General features: G+C 36.0%; 1 protein-coding gene across 1 annotated transcript in view; it reads left to right on the top strand.

The window, feature by feature from the left end:
- Positions 1–21,277, top strand: part of ramp1 (receptor activity modifying protein 1) — a 36,804-nt gene extending 15,527 nt beyond the window's left edge. The window contains exons 2-3 of the mRNA XM_051119125.1: positions 3,682–3,817; positions 18,694–21,277. Coding sequence (XP_050975082.1) covers positions 3,682–3,817; positions 18,694–18,949 — 392 coding nt within the window. The 3' untranslated portion in view covers positions 18,950–21,277. The remainder of the gene's footprint in view (positions 1–3,681; positions 3,818–18,693) is intronic.
- Positions 21,278–21,897: the final 620 nt, after the last annotated feature.

Below are 21,897 nucleotides of genomic sequence, written 5' to 3'. Positions count from 1 at the left end.
TTGCTGTGATTGTCAGTGAAAATGATGAAGTTTAAACATACAGAGACTAATTATGTATTCTAGTGAAAAGGTTCCTGTCATATCGAGAATATTCCATCATATAAATGTGACATGCTTAATGTTGTTTTTTTCTGCACTGAAATTTGACTGCTTTGCACATCTAGTTTTCTGTTCCTTACTACATAACCATTCACTTGTTTTGTTTTTATATAGTTATTTTCAATGTTTATTTTATCTTTCTTTTTTTACATTTGTGTTGTGGGAATGAAAAATGAGATAGGGATAAGGAATTGGAACAGTGAATGGATTTATGTTCCTTCTTGTCTTTCCAAGAGAGAACAATTTTATATTACTGAAGTCATGATTGTGTTTTAGCCCAGGGAAAATGTGAGGAACACTTTCCTGAGATTTAGTGGCTCTTATTCAAAATCTTATCACAAAAATGAACGTTTTATCTCTTCTGAATGTTACTGACTGCAGCACCAATGTGCAAAAACATGAATCTCTTGGCATGTGAAAGAGTAAACACTGGCACACAAACAAAAACAGAGAGAGGAATATTGTATGATTGTAATTTTTCTCAGTAGCTTATTTTAGAAATGTTGAAGTCAGAATACAGAATTAACACCTGCCAAGAGGCTAACGCAAGTACAAACAGACTATGACAAGTGAATAAAACATTACATTATTTAATTTTAATTGTAAAAATCTGACTAGGGCTGTCACATCCTCAATTCAATTAGAGTAGTTTAATTTAAAAAAAGAAAAAAAAAGTATTTACGTGTGTAGAGCATGTGGGTTTGTTATAACGTTCATCTGGGAACGCAAAGTGCACCATTATTCAGATTTGTGAGGTAAATCATTTCTAAACCTACACAAACACAGGAGAATGCATCAATATCTTTGTAAACATGCTAACTGTTCATTGTGATTTCAAAATAAAAGCTCAAACCCTCACTCTGAGTTTACACGTTTTAATCTCTACCTATTCAAGAAATTGTGGCTATAGTATTTCTGTGTTTAAAAAGGCCAAATATGTCTTCGCCAGTAGCCTTGTGGTTAGTACGCAGACACAACTGTGCTCCTGTTTCGAGGTCCTTTGCCGATCTTGCTCCCCTCTCTCTGGCTAATACTTTCCTGTCATCTCTCTATTGTCCTGTCCTTTAAAGGCCCAAAAATATTAAAAAAGGCCAAATATTAAAGCTTAAGTGGACGTTTGACTTAAATGTTGTTTAGCCAAAATTAAACAAGAATTAGATCGCAGAGTAAAGTGTAAAAATAATTGTCAGGCCGTTGGCGCCCTCTGCAATCATTTGTTATTCATACATTAGCTCTATTGTTTATAATACATTATGCAACAGTTTTGTTCAATAAAACAATATGAGTACTTGCTTTTGATACTTCATTTGAACTAATTATTATTGCCTCATTGCTATTATATATGCATTTTAAGTCATTTTATAGGCTATTGTCCATTTATGTCAGTTTTTGTCATCACAAGAAATTCATTATAATTATCTGATTAATTGATTAATCATCAGAATAATCAACCGATTACTCGATTACCAAAATAATTGTTAGTGACAGCCCTAAATCTGGCCCCTGCTGAATTAAGTAATGTGTTTTAATCAAAATTAAGATCAATATTGTGAAATCCAGCTAGTTCTATACCCAAGATACTCTTAAGTTAGTGTAGCTTTAGGTTCACTGTTCAACATTCTTAACAGTTTACACGATTCTCAACATTTCTGGATGTTTATGTGCCTGCAGCAGTTAATTTCAGGATTTGAAGCAAAATTATGCATATAAATGTTTATTTCCAGAAATATCTGATTGTTGTGTTAGCCTTGGAGGATTTACTCATGGTTGATATCCAGAGTTATTTATGTATATGAAATACAGCAGAAACATATTTCCATATCTCTCTTAGATACTGTGCAATATTTAGTGTTTTGATGAATGCATGCTCTCTTATGCATTTTGTAGTTTCTTCATCTTTTTAAGTTGATGTTTATTTGCAAATATGGTTTGATGTTGTGATGTTACATTCATTTGCATTTCAACTCATTTTCTGTTTGGATTAAACCCTCAGCGTTTTTATAAAGTCCTGAGTGTTTTAGCACATCTATCCCATAAAGATTTCATGAGGTATATATTTTTTGTTACTAATAAATGAATTTTAGTTTCAACCTAGGTGATCTCAGACAAAAAAAAAAAAAAATCCAAAAGGAATAGGTAAGGATTCTCTTTGGAATTATAATTTGGAATCAACTCTACTGGGAAGAAGTTTTATACAAAACCCAAATCTATCCTATAAAAAGACAAAAATCCCTTTAGGGATTCAGTTTATTCCATTAGGATCTTTTAGGATTCTAATAGAAAGTCTGATAGAAATTTTTTTTTTTTTTTGGACCTCACACAAACATGTTTTTTCCTCTCTTTATTTTTCTTGAGGGAGTCTCACCTGTCACATAATTGATGCAATAGAGGTGTTGTTGACTAACAATGAGCCGAGGGGAGCGCCGTCACTGCGGCTCTGACCGTGAGCCCATCTCTCATACTGATCAGCCGCCTTTCTTTACGGCACTGGGGGGGCGAGAGCTATGCTGCTACTGTAGATCTCTATAGGAGAATAAAACAATAGGAGGGAGAGCAAGCAGCAGATATGAACAAAAATGACACTCAGACAATGGCTTCTCTATTTGAAAGGCAATTGTTTTTCCAAGAGCTGCACATTACTACCATTATATCAGAGTTAATGAAATGACTCATCATTGTTTCTCCTCTGAAGTTTTTTCTTTTCCTTTACATTCAATGCTTGCATTTGGAATGTTTAATCTGTTATTGGCTTTGTATGAGAGTTTAGTTTTAAAATTAAATTAATTGACTAATTACAGCACGCTTGCTGGTTATCTGGGAATGATGTTTAATTGTAAAGAAACGTCCGGGGTTCAATCAAGTTAATCAAGCTTAATTTATGTCTTTTACAGACTGCAGAGTCTAAATTAATTTCTGTGATATCAGCAGCAGGCCACAGTGTCTATACTGCACAAGAGACATTCCATTAACCATTATAACATTCCATTATAAACTATGATTAAAAAGTTTTGAGGAAAGGGATATTATCAAGACACATCAAAATGGCAATGGCATTTTTCCCATTCTCAACACATTCTAAACATAACTGTTTCTATTGTGGCACTTAATCTAACCCACAACAGTATGTACAGTAGGTTATGCATTGTATTGCAAGGAACTACATCAGCTTTCTGCTGATTCTTTGATTATTTAGATCACGTCACACAAGTTGACAGCTCATCATATTCTAGGGATGTGGTTAAAAACAAGGAAAATGAGATGTTAGAATAGATGTGGTTACTTTTAGGAAGTAAACGTTTTTTCCACTTCAAAAAAGAAAAAAAAATCCTACTCCTAGAAATAGACATGAGACAATTGTTGACACACAGTAGGACTATAAAAGCTCTACAACTGCATAGTGTAGATTAGTCAATCTTGAGAATTTTGGTGTCTAGGGAAAACTCACTTGTGATGTTTCTTTACCATTGATCTCCACAATTTATGTAACCACATTTTCACACAGTACTAACAGTGAACTGCAGGGTATAAAAGTACGATTTAGATGTTTTTCCTTCCTCACCTTCAATTCTTTGTCTGTTGCAGTGAATCTGTCTGTGCTAACGACAGCATGCAGCAGTCACTATGGAAATGCCATTGAGGAGTTCTGCCTGGCCAAGTTCAAGCTGGACATGGAGGTTCTCGATCAGCGCCAGTGGTGCAGCTGGGAGGACACAGTTGAGTGAGTGATAAACATGCCACTTGTAGACTATATTATATCATTGGTAATACTTCATTCTGATTAGCTGACACATTCTCCAAGGACAGTAATTCATGTCAAAGTAGATTTATTGTCATTTTCTCTCCTGCGTGGTTGAAGAGGAAACTGAATGACAGCGATCCTAGAGCAACAGTGCAGAAAATGTCTGTTTTTTCAAACTGTATTTAACAAAGAATCCTTAAAAATGGCATGGTTTCCATAAAAATATTAAGCACAGTTGTGATAATGAGTAAGGCATAATTAGCACTAGTTAGCATACTAGAATAAAATCTGAATTGTCATGTGACATTAAAGTCACATTAAAGAGTAACGGCTGCTAAAAATGTAGCTTTGTCGTCACAGAATTGAATTACATTTTGAAATTTATTACAGGGAACCCTGAGTATTAATTATGTAGTAGAAAACCCATGAAAATTTTACATTATTTAAAAAATACACGTCGTTTTATAAATATTTTGGACTATGGGGAGTGTCATTATTTTAATGACGCACTCTGTGAGCTACTGGCACGTCTTGTTGCTATTTTTACAACAACACAACTCGGAAAATAAAATACTGATACGATGACCACAGCTACTGAAAGAGCTTACAGATGGCAATTAGTGGTCGACCGATATATTGCCAAGGTCGGTATATCAGCCAATATTTGGCTTTTTTCAGTTTATACGTTTTTAGAAACTGAAAAATATGTTTTTCTGTTTGCCCAATGTGGTCAGCGCTCAGCGTTTTAAACTCATGATTTCAAATTATGCTGCACTTTATACATTGGCCCGCTGTCATATTTATGTCGTTTCTAATGCGTGCTGAATGTAAAATGAGTGTTACCTGGCTGTAGTAAAAAAAAAATCTGATTCTCAGTGCACACAAACTTATCAAATTTCCGAGTGCCCTGTTGGTTACAGTGTTTACTTTCTTTTTACTTATATATTTTTAAATATTTCTATCTATATAAAATATATATCAGCTTTATATTGGCCATCGGCCACCCTGCTCTCTAAGATATCGGCATCGGCTGTCAAAACTATATTGGTCAACCATTAGTGGCGATGTGGATATAAGCGTGAACTTAAACTAAATGCTGTACCATTGCTTTTCCCCACAAGGAGCCTAAACTCCCCTAGATTTTGAGTGAAATTCACGCTGAGAAACTTCTGCAAGGGGCTGCGCCGTCATGACAAGCATTGGCATGTTTACATCCTGCCAGGATGGCATCTAGCGTTTCTTGTCTCTGCCGTTTGTAAGCTCTTTCAGTAGCTGTGATCTACTAAAAGCCTCAAAGGCATCAGGGTAAAGTAAAACAAAGATGCGGGTCTTAAAGAAGGTAGGCATCTTTTTATTCTTTTCTCCTCTTCTTATTGCTAGGAAAGCAGTTAAGGCTTCCATAGCTTTTCTTGTTGGCCCTCGACTGAAAATTACAACCAAAAGCTAAACAATGTGGCGTCGTATCAGTATTTTATTTTCTGAGTTGTGTATTTCAAGTTGTGTTGTGGTAAAAACAGCAACAGGTAGAGTCAGTAGCTCACTGAGTGCAAACATTTGACATCATCGAAATAATGGCGCCCCCCATAGTCCAAAATGTATAAAATGATGTGGATTTTTAAACTAATGTAAATCTTTTTTTGTTTTGTACTACGTTTCAAGGACATCATTTTATGCCATATTAAGCCATACAAGTTCTAATACTTTTACATATTTCACAATATTACAATTCTCACTGTAGTTTTGATTAAATAAAGGGAAACTTGGTGAGCATTAAAGACCTCTTTCAAACATATATATAAAAAAAAAAAAAAAAACTAAACCCCGACGTCACAGACAAACTTCACATCACACACAGGTTGGTTCAGCACTCATTCAACAAGTTTTGTTCAGTGCAATCCTACCTTGCAGCTGACACGCCTGCATGTTTATTTGAACACTTCATGACAAGGTCAGTGAAGAGCAGAGTTTTCTCAGTAAGAGAGATGACAGGGGTTCCCATATTATCACATACTTCAGAGGGATTTAGTGTGCCATGTGGCACAGCTCCAGGCGTACACCGTTCCTGGGAATGCCTTCATATGCCCAGCTGTCTCTGTGACATAATGGAGGAAGTTATTCGCGGTGCCCCAGAAAACACATGATATGGAAGAACTTTCACATTTCCAGGTTAACAAAAAGAACTGTCTTGTCTGTACATTTGTGTCCTTGACAACTGACCCTAAAACTCGGCACTCTGACATTAGACTGAAGCCGTTGTGCTCCAGTGCAACATTCGAGAAAGATACAGCCGAGAAAAGTGACACTAGATGTCTAAGCTGTCGGATCAGGGCCAGCAAGGTCTGCCGGTCCCTTTCGACAACACTCCAGGCATTTTTTGTCCCCTGCGACCCAACTTAAAAATCTATTGTAGCTCGTGCCAAGGTGCAAAATGCTGACTGTGTTTTACAGTACAAGACTGTTTATGGTCTTTAGGTCCAAAGTGATCGTCCATCCTTTACCAATCCTCAACCTGTATGTCTTTCTTAATTAAAAACTGTTATGGTGAGGCACTTATAATGGAAGTGAATGGGGGCCAAGACGTAACTTCCCACAGAAAATATTGTAAATCATTGGAACACGTACTGTTTGTCTATTGAATACTTTAACTTGCTTTTACTTCCATTGTAAGTTCTTCACTGTAACCCAGATTTTTGCTTCTCTCAGGTGGAAAGATTATCTTAGCAAAATGCTCTGTGTTCATTAACAAAATTGTTGGTGCGTTTGTTGTTAGTCAGATCAAAATCTCTGAATGTTGCCCCAAGGTTGCAAACAAAATGCATTGTGTTCAGGAGGACGATTGATTCCTGTGGGTGTTGTTAAACTGAGCCGTCATTTATGACATAAAGTGATTATTCTTGACTGAATATGTCAACTATATTAAAAGCTGATTCCCTTTAGACAGTGAGTCATAGATTGTGCTAACTGTGTATGATGGTTGGTAGTAATAAACAAGGATAAACCTTGATCTCTGGTATTTTCATGTTTTTTTTTTTTACATTAGAAGTGCTTTAGCCCACCAAACAAAATCGAAGCTTTGACATCCTGGCTAAAAATGTTTTTGTTTTTTTTCTATTTTCATTTTTAAAGGATCTGAATGCGATGAAACCTCAATAACAAGCACAGACGTGAGTTAGCTGGCTTTATTTAATATACAGTTTGTCAATAATGATTGATGCCGCATCGCTTTAAATCAATAGAAAATGCACGCCATAAATCTGTTATGACAGAAAGCGAATTACTTCCATGATTCAGTGCAGCATTTTTTGAACAATCAAGTTAGACTCCAAGCTCAATTTGTCAGCCTTCCTAGAGGCAAGCGTTTTTGCACAAAGGTAGGTTTTTCATCACCCTAGGGATCTCTTGGTGTTCTCAGATCTGGAAGCAGGTTCAAATGCCTCACGCACCTGTGAAACAGCACTCATTAAAGTATGTATGACCCCTCGGCTCCCTCCGTGAGGTCATCCAGCTCCATTGCTCAATTATGCACAAAGCACTGTCTAGAGACAGCCACAGGTCTGGGATGAGGACTGAGTAACACAGTAGAACAGCATGTGGCCTCCAGTGAGCCTCAGAAGTGGTGAGGTAAGACGTGTCGCGCACTGAGGGCAGTCGACTGCAGGTAATTAAGGTTATATACAAACGATCAGAGGTGGCCAGCACTCTTACACTTCAGCAAATTGTCTCACCTGGGCAATGGAGCATTAAACTGCTTCGGAGGGAAGAGGCAATCTACAAACCAAGCCTTTTGCCCTTCCAGGGGTCATTCCTGTGAGTGCCGGCATGCTCATTAAACTCCTCTTAAAGCACAGCCTGGAGGTGAAACAAACCCGTAAAATATATACAAATTGACATGGCAGAGCTGGGATTATAGGCAGGTGTTTGTCTAAAACATAATTTCCAGTCCTCTGAAAAAATTCGATTAGAGAACAGATGTTAAAACCTCACCATGAAGTGTTTTGCTACGGATTTAACAAGCACAAAAACAGATCCCAACAGGATTAATAAAGTCCAAGCATTAAATCAAAGTGGAGACATAAACTGGAGATCTTGTTGTGGTTTTAGATTATTCCAGGACATTATTTAAATGAAATAGTTCACCAAAAAATAAAAAAGCATGTGTAATTAATTGAAATCATGAAATGTACACAATGTCAGAGCAACTTACTAAAAATGGAAGAAAAACTACATTTTAAGGCCCTATGAAATACACAATACAGTTTTTTTCTCAAATTGTATTGTTACCAAATTCTGTTTTCCATCAATTTTCTTAATTCCATTTTTAATGGTTTCATTAACTTTTAAAATATATATTGAATAAATATAAAATATATATTTATTTATTTACAGAATTACTCTGCTGTATATCCACATTTTTCTGGTAAATAAATTCTTATATAAAGTAAGAAAATAAATTAATATATAATTATATTATATATAATTATATATAAAATACATTTTTATATATAAATTCTTTTATATATATATATAAGAATATATATAAAAATTAATTTTTACATATAAAGAAGAATTTATTTATCAGAAAATATATATACATATATATATATATTTATTTATCAGAATATATATATATAGGAATAAATATTCCTAAAAAAATGTGTTTTGTGGGGGTGGGATCGGGAAAGGTCCACGAGATGGAATTCAATCTCGGGAAACCCGAAGCGCAACTGCGCCATATGTCGGCACGCACAGGCTATCAGCACCGACCTAAAAAAAACAATGTTTTTAATAGTAATTTTAATATTAGTAGTTAGGGCTAGGCAGTTTTTCTGATTTTATCGATTACTTCAAATTTAGTGTTTTGCCATGATTTTTTTTTAGAAATCGAGGAATCACGAATTTGAATAGAAATACTACCAAACTTTAGAATTACACACTTGCCAATGATAACAGTAAAGAAAAAAGAACGATCCAACCACATGTCCGTGCACGTGATTAACCGCTCACATGTGACGCGCTCATATCGCTAGGCGCCATTCACATAGAATGCGCTTTTGTGTTTACAAAGCTGTGATGCGGGCGGTGGAATTGGAAAAACATGCAAAAAGATCAGTGTGAGCATCTTTTAACTTGAGCGTTGCGTTTTTATAATGCCATTTCATGCATGAGACGCTTCAAGAGACGTGAGTACAGTGGTCAAACCCGTCCATGTTTATATAAAAAAACAATGAAAAAGCAGTGCAATTGAATAAAAAAAACTGTGAAGAACTACTACTGTATGTCTTATATTTAATGTTTGCATCATGGTGACAGGCTGAAAGTTGCTGTTCATTGTTTTTACAGATTTATAGTTAATAATAGTCTAGTTCTAGTGTTATACCTTCATTTTCTGCATCGTGGAAATCATGGGACCCTACAACTGTTGTTTTTCAAACTTTTTGTCTCCATACAATGAGTGTGTACAGTAGCTAGAAGCTGTCAAGCTCAAAAAATGAAAAAAAAAAAGTACTTCAAAGACTGTCTTCACACTTTGTTTAAATGGGCACATGTACAAATGAGACTTGGGAGTTATGACAACTCTAACCCGCCCCGCCAAATAATTGATATCTGGACAATAATATTCTCACATTTTCAGTTCCAACAGTAAGTAAGTAACTAAATGAAAACCTTAGTGATCTTTGCCACTGTCAGAATCTAGTTTGTAAAGAAAGCAATGCCTTTATGTGCTTCAAGTCTTGGATAATCAGCTAATGGTTACATAACAGTTCATGTTCTTCCGAACAGCTGAAAGGCATTTAGAAAGCATCACTTCATGAATTTAAGCTAAAATTTGACCAGCACACACTCTTAAAAATAAAGGTGCTTCACGATACCATAGAAGAACCTTTTTTGTCTAAATGGTTCCATAAAGAACCTTCAACATCTGAAGAACCTTTCTGTTTCACAAAAGGTTCTTTGTGGTGAAAGAAGGTTCTTCAGATTATAAAAAGGTAAGAAAGAAATGGTTCTTTAAAGAACCTTTGACTGAATGGTTCTTTGTGGAACCAATGATGGTTCTTCTATGGCATCGCTGTGAAGAACCTTTTAAAGCACCTTTATTGTTAAGAGTGCATGTCTGGTCTGAATCTTTCAAATTTGCTCCTGTATGTAATCAGATTTAATTTAGGCTTCATACTTCATTGCCATTTTATGAGTTTTTGATGTGTGTTATCTGGAGTTGTCAAACTCAGGGGTTACGCATGAAACGAGAGACCAAACGTCAAACCTAGTTAATGTTCAGAAAGCTCAGTTAGTCTGAAAATAAATGTTCTTTGTTGATATTTGCACTGAATTTCAAATTCTATATCATGAGTTTAACTGAAAAAATAAAAAGCCTAATTAAAAAGAAAAAGGAATGTTTCCAGAAATGTTTCTAGTGGCTAAAGCTGTTATTAATTCAGAGACAGAGGGGTCAAGTTTTCAGGCCAATGAGCGCACCCAGAGTATATAGCAGTAAATATTATGGCTTTTCCCTCCTGGCCTCTCCTGCAATCTATTCCATGATGAACGTTATCCTCTTCAAGCCAGTAATACAAACTCCAGCTCCGGAATCGTCACTCATTGTACCCATCATTTCCATGTACACCATCTGGTGTTCGAGCAGTTCTGGCTGTTTGGGCCCTCTGTGACCTTTTGTCCTGTCCCTGATAAGGACGGGTAGCTTATGTGATCACTTGAAATGTGAGAAAGAAACAAAAGGTGAGAAGAGAAAGCAGAGAGACTGTTGACCACAAGGAAATACTGAAATGTAGAACTGCTGGTTCACCACCTGTCCCAGAGTTAAAAAGTAGTAACTGAATGTAGACTTGTGAGTAACAAAACTTCCTGCAATGTCTGCATTTGGAAGTTGTAAAGTATCGCTATATAGCTTCACACTGTCATCGAGATGTAGTAAATTTGACACAAAAGCATGTGGTAACTGACAATTCAGGTCTCACCATCCCACTGTGAAATTCCAGCAAATCCCTAATTTAAACCCTTCAGAATGCTCCATACTGTCGATAAAGCTTAAGTTGTTCTGAAGCCAGATTCCAGCTGCTGCTCTCCATGCAGTCACAGGCTTTAAGTTCTGATCCAGAGGTCCATCTGTTCACCCGAGCATGCACAATTCACATTATAGTGCAGGTGCTTGTGGGCTAGTTTCCAGTAGCTCTGTGGAATGTGACCACACTTGAAAGCATTTAACCCTTCTGACAGCCTTGATGATCTTTGAGAGAGAGAGAGAGAAAGAGCCAGTGAGATGGTGACACCTTATATGCGTTCCAGCAATTCACATCCCCTTTAGTATACAGGGGACAGAGATCAACAGCTTTCGCAACTTTGCGGTAGAGACACATGCTTGACAAGATTTAAAGGACGTTCTGTGAGTATATGGTATATAACCAAAACAAGGCATTAAAGGGATATGTCACCCAAAAATGAAAATTCTGTCATTAATTACTCACCCTCATGTTTTTCCAAACCCGTAAGACCTTCGTTCATCTGTGGAACACAAATGAAAATGTTTTTGATGAAATCCGAGAGCAGAGGAATGCACACACGTGCGTCATGGTACTGACGTGAACGCGTGTCAAAGACTGATGTGGAAGAGAAGAAATCGTTGAATGAAGTTCCTACTTTTGTTTTCTTTGTGCACAGAAAGTATTCTCGTAACTTCATAAAATTAAGTTTGAACCACTGATGTCACATGGACTATTTTAATGATGTCTTTACTATCTTTCTTAGCCTTGAACATAGTATTTACATTGCTGTCTATGCAGGGTCAAAAAGCTCTCGGATTTCATCAAAAATATTTTAATTTGTGTTCCATAGACGAATGAAGGTCTTACGGGTTTGGAACGACATGAGTGTGAGTAATTAATGACAGAATTTTAATTTCTGGGTAAACTAACCCTTTAAACTGCAATATATATGTATGTAAAACAGTAATAATCATTTTATTGTTTTCCAGTAAATTTGTAAACATTTTTAAAACAAGATGGATTGACAATTGTAAAAAAAAAAAAAAAACAAAAAAAAAAAAAACATTTTGTACATTTTAAAGTTAAGTTATTCAATCTAATGCACTCTGAGAGTTCAAAATTAAGAGCTTCAACCCATGTTCTTAAGTAAAAAAAAAAAAAAGTCCTGTACCTGAACTTTAAGGCAAACTCAACCCTCTTTTTATTTGTGGTATACTGTCTCAGTCTAAATTACACTGACACTGGTGTTTTAAGAAGCCAAACAAATTTGAATAAATTAATAACAACAACAATAACAGTAATAGCCATATATTATAAAACAATGGTACTGCAAAATAAATTAAAAAGAATATTTCACTACACTACGGTAGGGAAATTACAACTTCTTTCCTAATTTCTACACTTGAAACAGATATTTTGAATTTGGACTGCAGTAATGTTACCCATGTAAACCGCTAGCTGTCAGCAATTCATTCTGCACAAGCTTTTATTTTGACGGAAACGACAGTAGAATTTTTATTTTGAAGGAAAACTCCAGCTTCAGTGAAAACAGGCTCAGAAAAAGGCGTCTCACTACAAATCTAGTGAAATGCTGTAATCATGTGCCATGAAAGTAAAGCATAACTGGTGGCTGTTGCATTCCCAAATGCATGCTAAACTCACAATACTTGCAGTAAACAAGTTCACTGCATTCATTTACTGTGAATGGAGCCGTTTTGAGGTGCGTAAAACACCGTATCACGAGCTGATCGCCTGAACGCAGTGCACACTTCGCTTTGAAACATGCAGCAAAAAGAGACTTGATGAAAAGATTAAGCCATATTGTGAAACCAGTCATTTCATATTGTCATGTGACCACAATAATATTGATATTGATAATATCGTTACATCCCTATTTAAATTATTGTTATAATGTCTTTCCAGTTTAAACCTTTTTCTTTGTTTATAAGACAAAAATACTGTGTAAAAAAATTAATTGTGCAATGTATTATTTGAGAATAAGGTAAACTTGTGAATCTGTTACAGTGTATTGCAGACTTTGCAAAGAGCCCGTTACTGAAAACAGCGATCAATCATGAAACACCACCATGAAACCACTGCTGTGATCTGTTCTGTGATTGGTTATAGTGGCAGGAAACCCTCACATCCCCCAGCCTGAGCAGTGAGAGTGTGCTGTAGTCATGGTCTCTGTGTGTTGATGTTTGTCCCTGACTAGTTATATTTAGTGGCGTTAAACCATTTTGAAATTCAATCTGCTGTCTTACAAGACTGAAATCTCCAGAGACTTTCCCACCATATGGTCAATGGAGAGAAGCAACAGAAGTCACCCATTATAGACCCAAAGACTTCCTGAGTTTTATATTAAACTCAGTATATAATGGTCACACTTATTTTGAGGTGTCCTTGTTGCAGTGTAATTATATATTTAAGAACTGAGTAACATTATAGCATAATAACATAATTTACTGTTATTAATATAGTAAATATATGTAACATACTATAGTGTTAAATAAAGTGTTACCTAGTTTTATACCATATTAGTTTCTCCAAGTGCAAAACAAGACATTTTCTGCTACAAACATTTGTACAGTTTCTACCACTAGGTCCTTACAATGTTGCCAAAAGATTTTCTCCTTAAATTAACAAAAAAAATAAATAAATAAATAAAAAAATTAAATTAAATTAAACCTGATAACAAAATAATGTAAAATATAACTGAACTAAATAGAAAAGCTTTCTTTCCAGTAAACTTTTTACCATACCTTCATCGTTTAATTTTATTGGTTTGTGTGTTAATTATTGTTTTAACTTTGTCCCAGATCCTTAAAGAAGAAGTCCACTTTCAGAACAACAATTTACAGATAATGTACTCACCCCCTTGTCATCCAAGATGTTCATATCTTTTTCTTCAGTCGTAAAGAAATTATGTTTTTTGAAGAAAACATTTCAGCATTTTCTCCAGATAAAGGACTGCTATGGTGCCCCGAGTTTAAACTTCCACAATGTAGTTTTAATGCGGCTTCAAACGATCCCAGCCGAGGAATAAGGGTCTTATCTAGCGAAATGATTGGTTATTTTAATAAAAATAATAAAATTTATATACTTTTTAATGTCAAACGCTTATCTTGTCTTACTCTGCCTGAACTGTTTTTTTTTTCCCATCTTTTATTCTGTCTTGAACCAGAATACACGGAGAGTAAAAAGTATTTAAATTGTATTTTTTACTGATCGTTTCACTAGATAAGACTGTTCTTTCTTGGCTGGGATCATTTACAACCGCATTTGGGATCGTTTGAAGCCGCATTGAAACAATTTTGGAAGTTCAATCCCAGGGCACCATAGCAGTCCATTATATGAAGAAAAATCCCGAAATGTTTTCCTCAAAAAACATAATTTCCTCAAGCTGTAATTTTGCCTAATTATGCAAAAAGTAAATTTTGTGGTCTTTTGAAGACAGATTGTGTGAAGAAGCAGACCTAAATTTAAGATGCTATTATGCCTCAACATCTTTTGTATTCCACACAAGAAAGTCACACGGGTTTGGAGCGACATGAGAGTAATTGATGGCCTCAGTACAAAGACATCATGTGACGTCTAGCATCTGCAGTCAGTGCATCTTAACCAGAACTGCTTCATCTTATCTGTATTCACTTGCTAATTGCATGATAATAGGTTTTGACAGGGCAAAAATGAAGCTCCCAGGGTTCCTTATGATTAAACATCCAAATTTAACTCGTTCACTAAATTACTTCCTCTCAAACTGATGCCACAGGCTGAATATTGCCACAGCTGTTTCTGTTCAAGCTGGTGATGATACGTTTGACATCTCTTCTTCATCACTCTGTTGCAGTTGGACATATAAACACAGAAACTTGTTGAAATGCTCATTTGTCTCCTTGGCGGAGCAGAAACCAAAAGCTCATTTTCCACAAGTTGAGCACATTTCATCCTGGTTTGATGTGCTCCTAATGAATTAGGCAGATGATGTTGCAACCAAAATGGCTTTCAAGTTACATGAGCTTATTATAGGGTTACAATGGCATATTGTTTAAGCAATTATAGATTAAAGAAAACATGATGCCCGATGTAGAGATGGATGTGCACAGCTTTATAACATACACTGCAATCCACCTGGAGAGGATATGATATTATTAGACTTCTGATTTGCTCATGTTCATGGTGGTGACCTCTTTAGTGGTCTTATGAAATGTCACTATGGGACTTTGCCATTTATACCATTTGTACAGACCCATCTTTTGCCCTTTACAAATGTGCTCCTGTGTGGCTTTAAATGAATCCACAATACATGCCTGTGTATACTATGTTTTGTGCTTTGGCTGTAACCATGCCAAATTTGCAGTAGATGTTACCAATAATAGTGAAATCTTACAAGTTTGCTTACACAGAGTATAAGCAGTAACAATAAAGCTGATTGTCTTAGCAAACACCAATGCAAGTAAGATGAGGCAAACAAAAACTGTGCTACTTTCCATTATTAGCATGCTATTTAACTGTCTATTGTTGAGATACAGTTGGATGGTTCTTTGTCTATTTTAGTCTTTATTGTGAATGCTATAAATACACAGGCAGACAGAGCCGGTCAGGGGTGTGAGCTCAGGGTCAGTCCATTAACAGACTGGGTTTAACACAACCTGGAGTTACTCCCGAACTTTAATTCCAGTAAAACTGCCTCACTCCCACCACCATTACTGAATGTCTACCACAAATTATGATTCTATTTTCACACTGGTACCCAGGCACACAGATATAAACATTAACATAACAAAAAAGGAGGGTCATTCCATCTCAGCTTAACCAGAGATACCTGGCTCAAATTTTAGATTTTGTTAATATTGTTTCTGGTGAAAGAAATACCTAAATGAAGAAGAAAGCCAAAAATTACATGTCATTGATGCATGTTTACTGAGTAATCCGCTAATTTATAGAGGGGGGTCAAAATGACAATTTTCACCTGAGATTTGGAGCCACATTATAGCGTGGTAGGAATGATTTTAGACAGATGGCAGCATCATAATGTTATTTTTAAACAGAGATTGGTAGGTCTATTAGTAAAATATTTTGCTTCAGCAGTCTTAGTTACATTATGTGCCAACTGTGACCATTCAAAATGGGGAAAAAGCACTTTTCATGTTTCTCCAAAGTTTGCATGCCTGTAACTCAAGAAGTATTAAAGATATCCTAATGCCCTTTTAGATATTGGGTCTGAACAAACTTTTCTTTTGGCATCTTCATTTTTAAGGCCCTTGACAGTTCAGTTTCAGAGATATTGGAATTTCAGTATGGCTCCATCGTCAAATTGTACACATTTTCAGTGCTCACTTTGCACAAAGATACATTTCTAGTTTTAACATTACTTATTTTTCAGACATTCCCCTTTAAATTCAGTAAGTATCAGCTGTATACAAAGTGTCCAACATTTGGTTTTCAACCACTGAAAATAGGTATTTTTTTCAACAATCTGAATTTGGAGCCTCATTGAGATCCAGGGAAAATAAGACTCTGAAAACAACGTTAATTAAGAACTAGAATCTAAAATCAAATTCATATATCTTTAAAACTTCTTGAGTTACAGGCACGCAAACTTTGTAGAAAGAATATTTATGGCCATTTATTTTTCCTCAGAAAAAAGGAAGCAAGCCGAATTATATCATCTAATGTTTTATATTATAATATAGAGCATTTCATAATGAACATTATGAAAGTGTTGTACATACACATAAAAAAAATTAAATCTGCATAGTGTAGTTGAGCGCTTAAATTTTACGGAATGTTCAATCCAGTTGTTTTGACAAAAGGAAACAAGATACATTTCTAGTTTCAATGTTATTTGTTTTTCAGGCATTCCTCTTTAAAAGAAAAGAAGTATCATCTTTATGCAAAGTGACACACATTTGGTTTACGACCACTGAAAATGTGAACAATTTAACAATTTACTCCTGGAGCCATTTTGAAATTACAATATCTCTGGAACTGAACCATTAAGGGCCTTAAAACTGACTATGCCAAAAGGAAAGTCTGTTAAGACCCAATATCAATAAGAACATTAAGATATATTTAATACTTCTTGAGTTATAAGCATACAAACTTGAAAAGTGCTTTTTCCCCATTTTTGAATGGTTACCATTGGCACATAATGTAGCAAAGGCTGCTAAGGTCAACAGATTTCACTAGTAGACCTGTAGGGGATGGATATACATCCATGACCTTTAATATACTTTAATATATCTTTCTTCAGAGAAAATATTGACAAAATCAAAACTTTGAGCTAAGGGAAGTTTCTGAAATTTGGTTGATTTGACACAGAATAACCCAGGAATTATATATTCAGAATATATGTCACCCTGGACAACAAAACCAGTCATAAGGGTCAATTTTTTAAATTGATTAATTTGAAACGTATGGTTTGTTAGGATAGGACAATATTCGTCCGAGATACAACTATTGGAATCTGAGTATGCAAAAAATATTACTTTTACTATTTACTAGCAATGGATATTACAGTATTAATCAAAAATTAAGTTTTGATAAATTTACGGTAGGAAATGTACAAAATATCTTCATAGAACATGATCTTTATTTACTATCCTAACGATTTTGGCAAATCGATAATTTTGGCCCATACAATGTATTTGTGGCTATTGCCACAAATAAATAAATATAGTGCAGCTCAGTGCTTAAATGTCAGTTTCCAAGTCTATCCTTTAAACCCCTCTCTTGAATTTTCAGTAGTTCTAGTCATTCTCCACTGGCTTCTTCAAATCATTCCCATTTCCTTTACCAACCACGCTTAGCCTCTACAGCCCGGCTGTGCACACAGGGGTGACCTAGACACTCATATGTGACACACATGCCTCTTTGGGAAGATGAGACGTGCTTTTTTGCTCTGCCTGACTGTTTGAGCTGCCATCCTGCGAGCCATCTTTATCCCTTGGGGTGAAATGTGAGGGGAGGGGGCGTACGGTCTGCTCCAGCCCCTAAAACGGGCCCGGAAGAAAACTCTTGATTAAAAGTCTGCGCTGGTTATGCCAGGCATCCCACGCTAGGCTGACTGGGCTTATAAATAGACGGCCCAGGGGAGGGGGGAATCGGGGTCTAACACTCACTCAGGGGCCTATTAAGAGCTCATCTGAACAACAGTCTCTCCTTGAGCTCCTTCACTAGAGAGGACATCATCTTCATCACCATCATCATCATCATTATTGGAGTGATCTCATTCCAGCAGCTCCTTAGGGGTCACTGAGAGAATCATTTCAGCTTAATAAAGGCAGTTATCAAGCGCGCTCTTACAAAAATACGCAGACGTGCATTTTATGGATGATTAGAAACAGCACAGGAGATTCAAGTGAACCTAAGCAAATAGTTAGCACATGTGAACTCCACACTATGCTGCTTTGTTTGGTTTTTCGTGGTTTCTAAAGTACACTCTTGAAATCTTGCAGGTATTGGCATGAATATTTCATTGAAGTGCTTTTATATTTCAGCACATAAAACTGATATGAACTTTAATTTCTGCATCACTGGTGGCCGAACGAAATTGCAAAAATGAGGGTTTTACACAACAATTCTTCTGTTTTTAAAGTTGCAAAAAGCTTAGTTTGTCCCATCTAGTGGTGGTTGCAGTGAGCTAAATATTGGCATGTTGAACCGCTCTAAAAGAGCAATGTTTTGAAAGTGCCACCATTTACACTCTTTATGAAATAAACCTATAATAGGCTCTGAACATCTGCCTCCTACAGGCCTGGAGAAAGCATTTCAATATCAAAAAGAAAGAAAGAGGAGAAAAAAAACATCATGTTCTCCAAAGGGTGACGTTACTCTCTTTTTGCTCTCTTCAAGGTCCTATGGAGAACTGACCAACTGCACGTTCCTGGTGGCTCTGAAGATGAACTGTTTCTGGCCCAACCGAATGGTGGATGAATTCTTCATCCGGGTGCACAGGCATTACTTTCATGACTGCTCGTTGTCTGGACGGCTGCTTCACGATCCACCCAATCGGATCTTGGGGCCTTTTATCGTGGTGCCTATTCTGGTGACGCTTCTCATGACTGCTCTAGTGGTGTGGAGGAGTAAACGCAGCGAGGGAATCGTATAAGCCTCCGGCAACCTGTAATTAATAAAGTACCTCCACAAAGAACAATTGAGAAGGAGAAATTTCACAGACTGCATACACTAAGAAAGACTTGTTTCTCATCAAGTGGTTGTATGTTGAAATCCTTATAGTGAACGCTGTCACTGTTATCTGCACACAGATAACATACAACTCATTTATATGGACAAAAACTTTCAACACAGGTAGTTTTCAATAATATGTTTTGTCATGCCATCATTCTTTTTGTAAAACAGATCTCAAATCTGGATGCAAGTCATTATCGTGATGATGGATAAGTTTCACCTTTGATGGATACACACCAGACTAAAGGGAGGACATTGTTATTCCCATGAGTTTGACAAACCTTTAATGTCATGTGAACCCTGGACTTGATCACTTTGTGTTACCCATCAACCTCAATGCATTTCACACTTATAAATGTGCTTTGTGCCAAATTATGACATTCATTCAGTCATGATTAATATAAACTATCAGATATTTTGGTAAGATATTCAAAAGGCTGTAAAAAATTCTGATGCTTTGTAAATGTATCTCTTATAGACAAGCTAACCCCACAATGTATTGCTACATCAAAAATTTCCAAGATTTTGGGGAGCTGCGATAAATTGATACTTTTCAATAATGAATGAAATCAATAAAAATCTCAAATTAAATGTAAAAATTGATTATTGGATCCAATGTGTGGTATATATGTGCAGTTAATGCAGATGGTTCTTGTAAAAGAAAATAGTAAAGTGTGGCTTCTCGTGCAGATCATGGTAAAATCTGTGAATTTATATAAATACACCACAAATTAGTCAAAAAAAAAAAAAAAGTTAGTCAAATGTATAGTATTTAAAAGGCAAGTCACACTGCACCAGATGCAACCAATGGCCACCTGATTACAATACATCGCTTAGACTTTCCAAGACCCAGCAAACAATCAGCGAAAACGAGTGCCGACAAACAGCAACAGACATTGATGGGTAATACACTGATCTGACAAAAAACAATGAACATGTCTGTTAACGTTTGTCTGTGTCTGTTGGTGCAGTGTGAATTGTATGGAAGCCAGTTTCCACCACTGAATAAAAAAATGAAAAAGGCTATTGAGAATTTCTGTCTCAAAATTTTTATCTCAGAATTGGGAGTTATAAAGATAAAAACGTTCAATTCTGACTTTTTTTCTCGCAATTCAGATTTTGTTCTCGCAAATTTGAGTCTGTATCTCCAAATTGACATTTTTCGTGTAAATGCGAGTTTGCGAGTGTTTTTCTTGCAAATGCATGTAGGATCTTGCAATTCGGACTTTTTTCTCGCAATTAAGATTTTTTTTTCTCAAAATTATGAGTTTGTATCTCGCAATTCCAAATTTTTTCTCACAAATGTGAGTTTATATCTTGCAATTCTGACTTTTTTCATGCGACTGTGAGTTTGTATCTTGGAATTCTGACTTTTTCTCACAATTGTGAGTTTGTATGTAGCAATTTAAATTTTTTCACGCGACTGCGAGTATCTCACAATTCTGCCTTTTTTTCTTGTTTGTATCGCGCAATTCCGACTTTTTTCTGTCAGATGCGAATTTTTATCTCACAATTCCGACTTTTTTCTCACAGATGCGAGATCTTGCAATTCTGACTTTTTTTCTTGCAATTGCAAGTTTGTATCTCACAATTCTGACTTTTTTCTTGTTTGTATCTTGCAATTCCGACTTTTTTCTGTCAGATGAGAGTTTGTATCTCACAATTCCGACTTTTTTCTCACAGATGCGAGATCTTGCAATTCTGACTTTTTTTCTTGCAATTGCGAATTTGTATCTCACAATTCTGACTTTTTTCTTGTTTGTATCTCGGAATCTCGACTTTTTTCTCACAAATACAAGTTTGTATCTCACAATTCTGACATTTTCAGATACAAACTCGCAATTGCGAATTATAAAGTCCAATTTTGAGGGGAAAAACTATATGTTCTCAGAACTGTGAGTTTATTTCTCACAATTCTGAGAAAAGTCAGAATTGCAAAATGTAAACTTACAATTGTATGTCAGAATTGTCAGAATTGTGAGATTAAAAGTCACAATCAACTTTTTAAAAATTGTATTCAGGGGCAGAAATAGGCTTCCACAGAATTGGGCTGAAGCAAACTACTCTTGTTCAACATCATCTGTATTTTTAGAAATCTGACAAAACAGAATGTCATTGGGACAATGTGCTAACTGTGTTACATTCAATCTTTTAATTTGTTCAAAAGTCAAAAGTGTTTGTTCAGTTTAGCTTTATCACAAAACCCCCAAATGGGTAACTCTTCCTAAGTGATGCACTGCAGGCAATAGACAGTCAGGCAGCTCATCAGGCTCTGGATCAGAGCTGCAGTCTTTTGTACTGACAGTGGCTATCAGATACTATTAGAAGCAGTGAACCAAAAAGAATCACTGCATTTATTTGTTGTCTCTCATCTCATGGGCTCTCGCCATAAGGTCATGTCAAAGGAAAATATTCTCTTTCTGTAGCAGAGAGCAACCTACAGGCTAAAAAGGCTTGCTGCATTTATTGTGGGATAATTCATGTATTAGCATTAAAAGGATGTTTTTATTCACATGGTTCTGTTTATTGCTTTTTTTTTTTTTTTTAAAGATATATCTGTGTATGTCCAGAGCTCTGTACCCACAGTAAGTGGTTGAAAAGCCTGTGGCGAACTGGACAGTGGCACAGAGACAGCAGACATTTTTAATGTCAAAGCCTCTGATTTCTGTTGCAGTTATAATAAAGTCATTTGGCCTCGACTCTTATTCTGCACATTTCCCCTCATTAGGGGGTTTGCTTTGTAGCAAATCCTACGCTGTCCGGCAAAAAAAAAAACAAAAAAAAAAAAAGAAACAAAGGTAGGTATGCGGCATGAGTCACCAGAAGTTTAGCTGTTACATTACTGCTGGTCAGCTGCATGCTCTTTTT

The sequence above is a fragment of the Labeo rohita genome, chromosome 9, assembly GCF_022985175.1.
Source record: "Labeo rohita strain BAU-BD-2019 chromosome 9, IGBB_LRoh.1.0, whole genome shotgun sequence".
Lineage (NCBI taxonomy): Eukaryota > Metazoa > Chordata > Actinopteri > Cypriniformes > Cyprinidae > Labeo > Labeo rohita.
The sequence above is the reverse complement of the archived record's forward strand: the minus strand, read 5'-3'. Positions and strand labels throughout refer to the sequence as shown.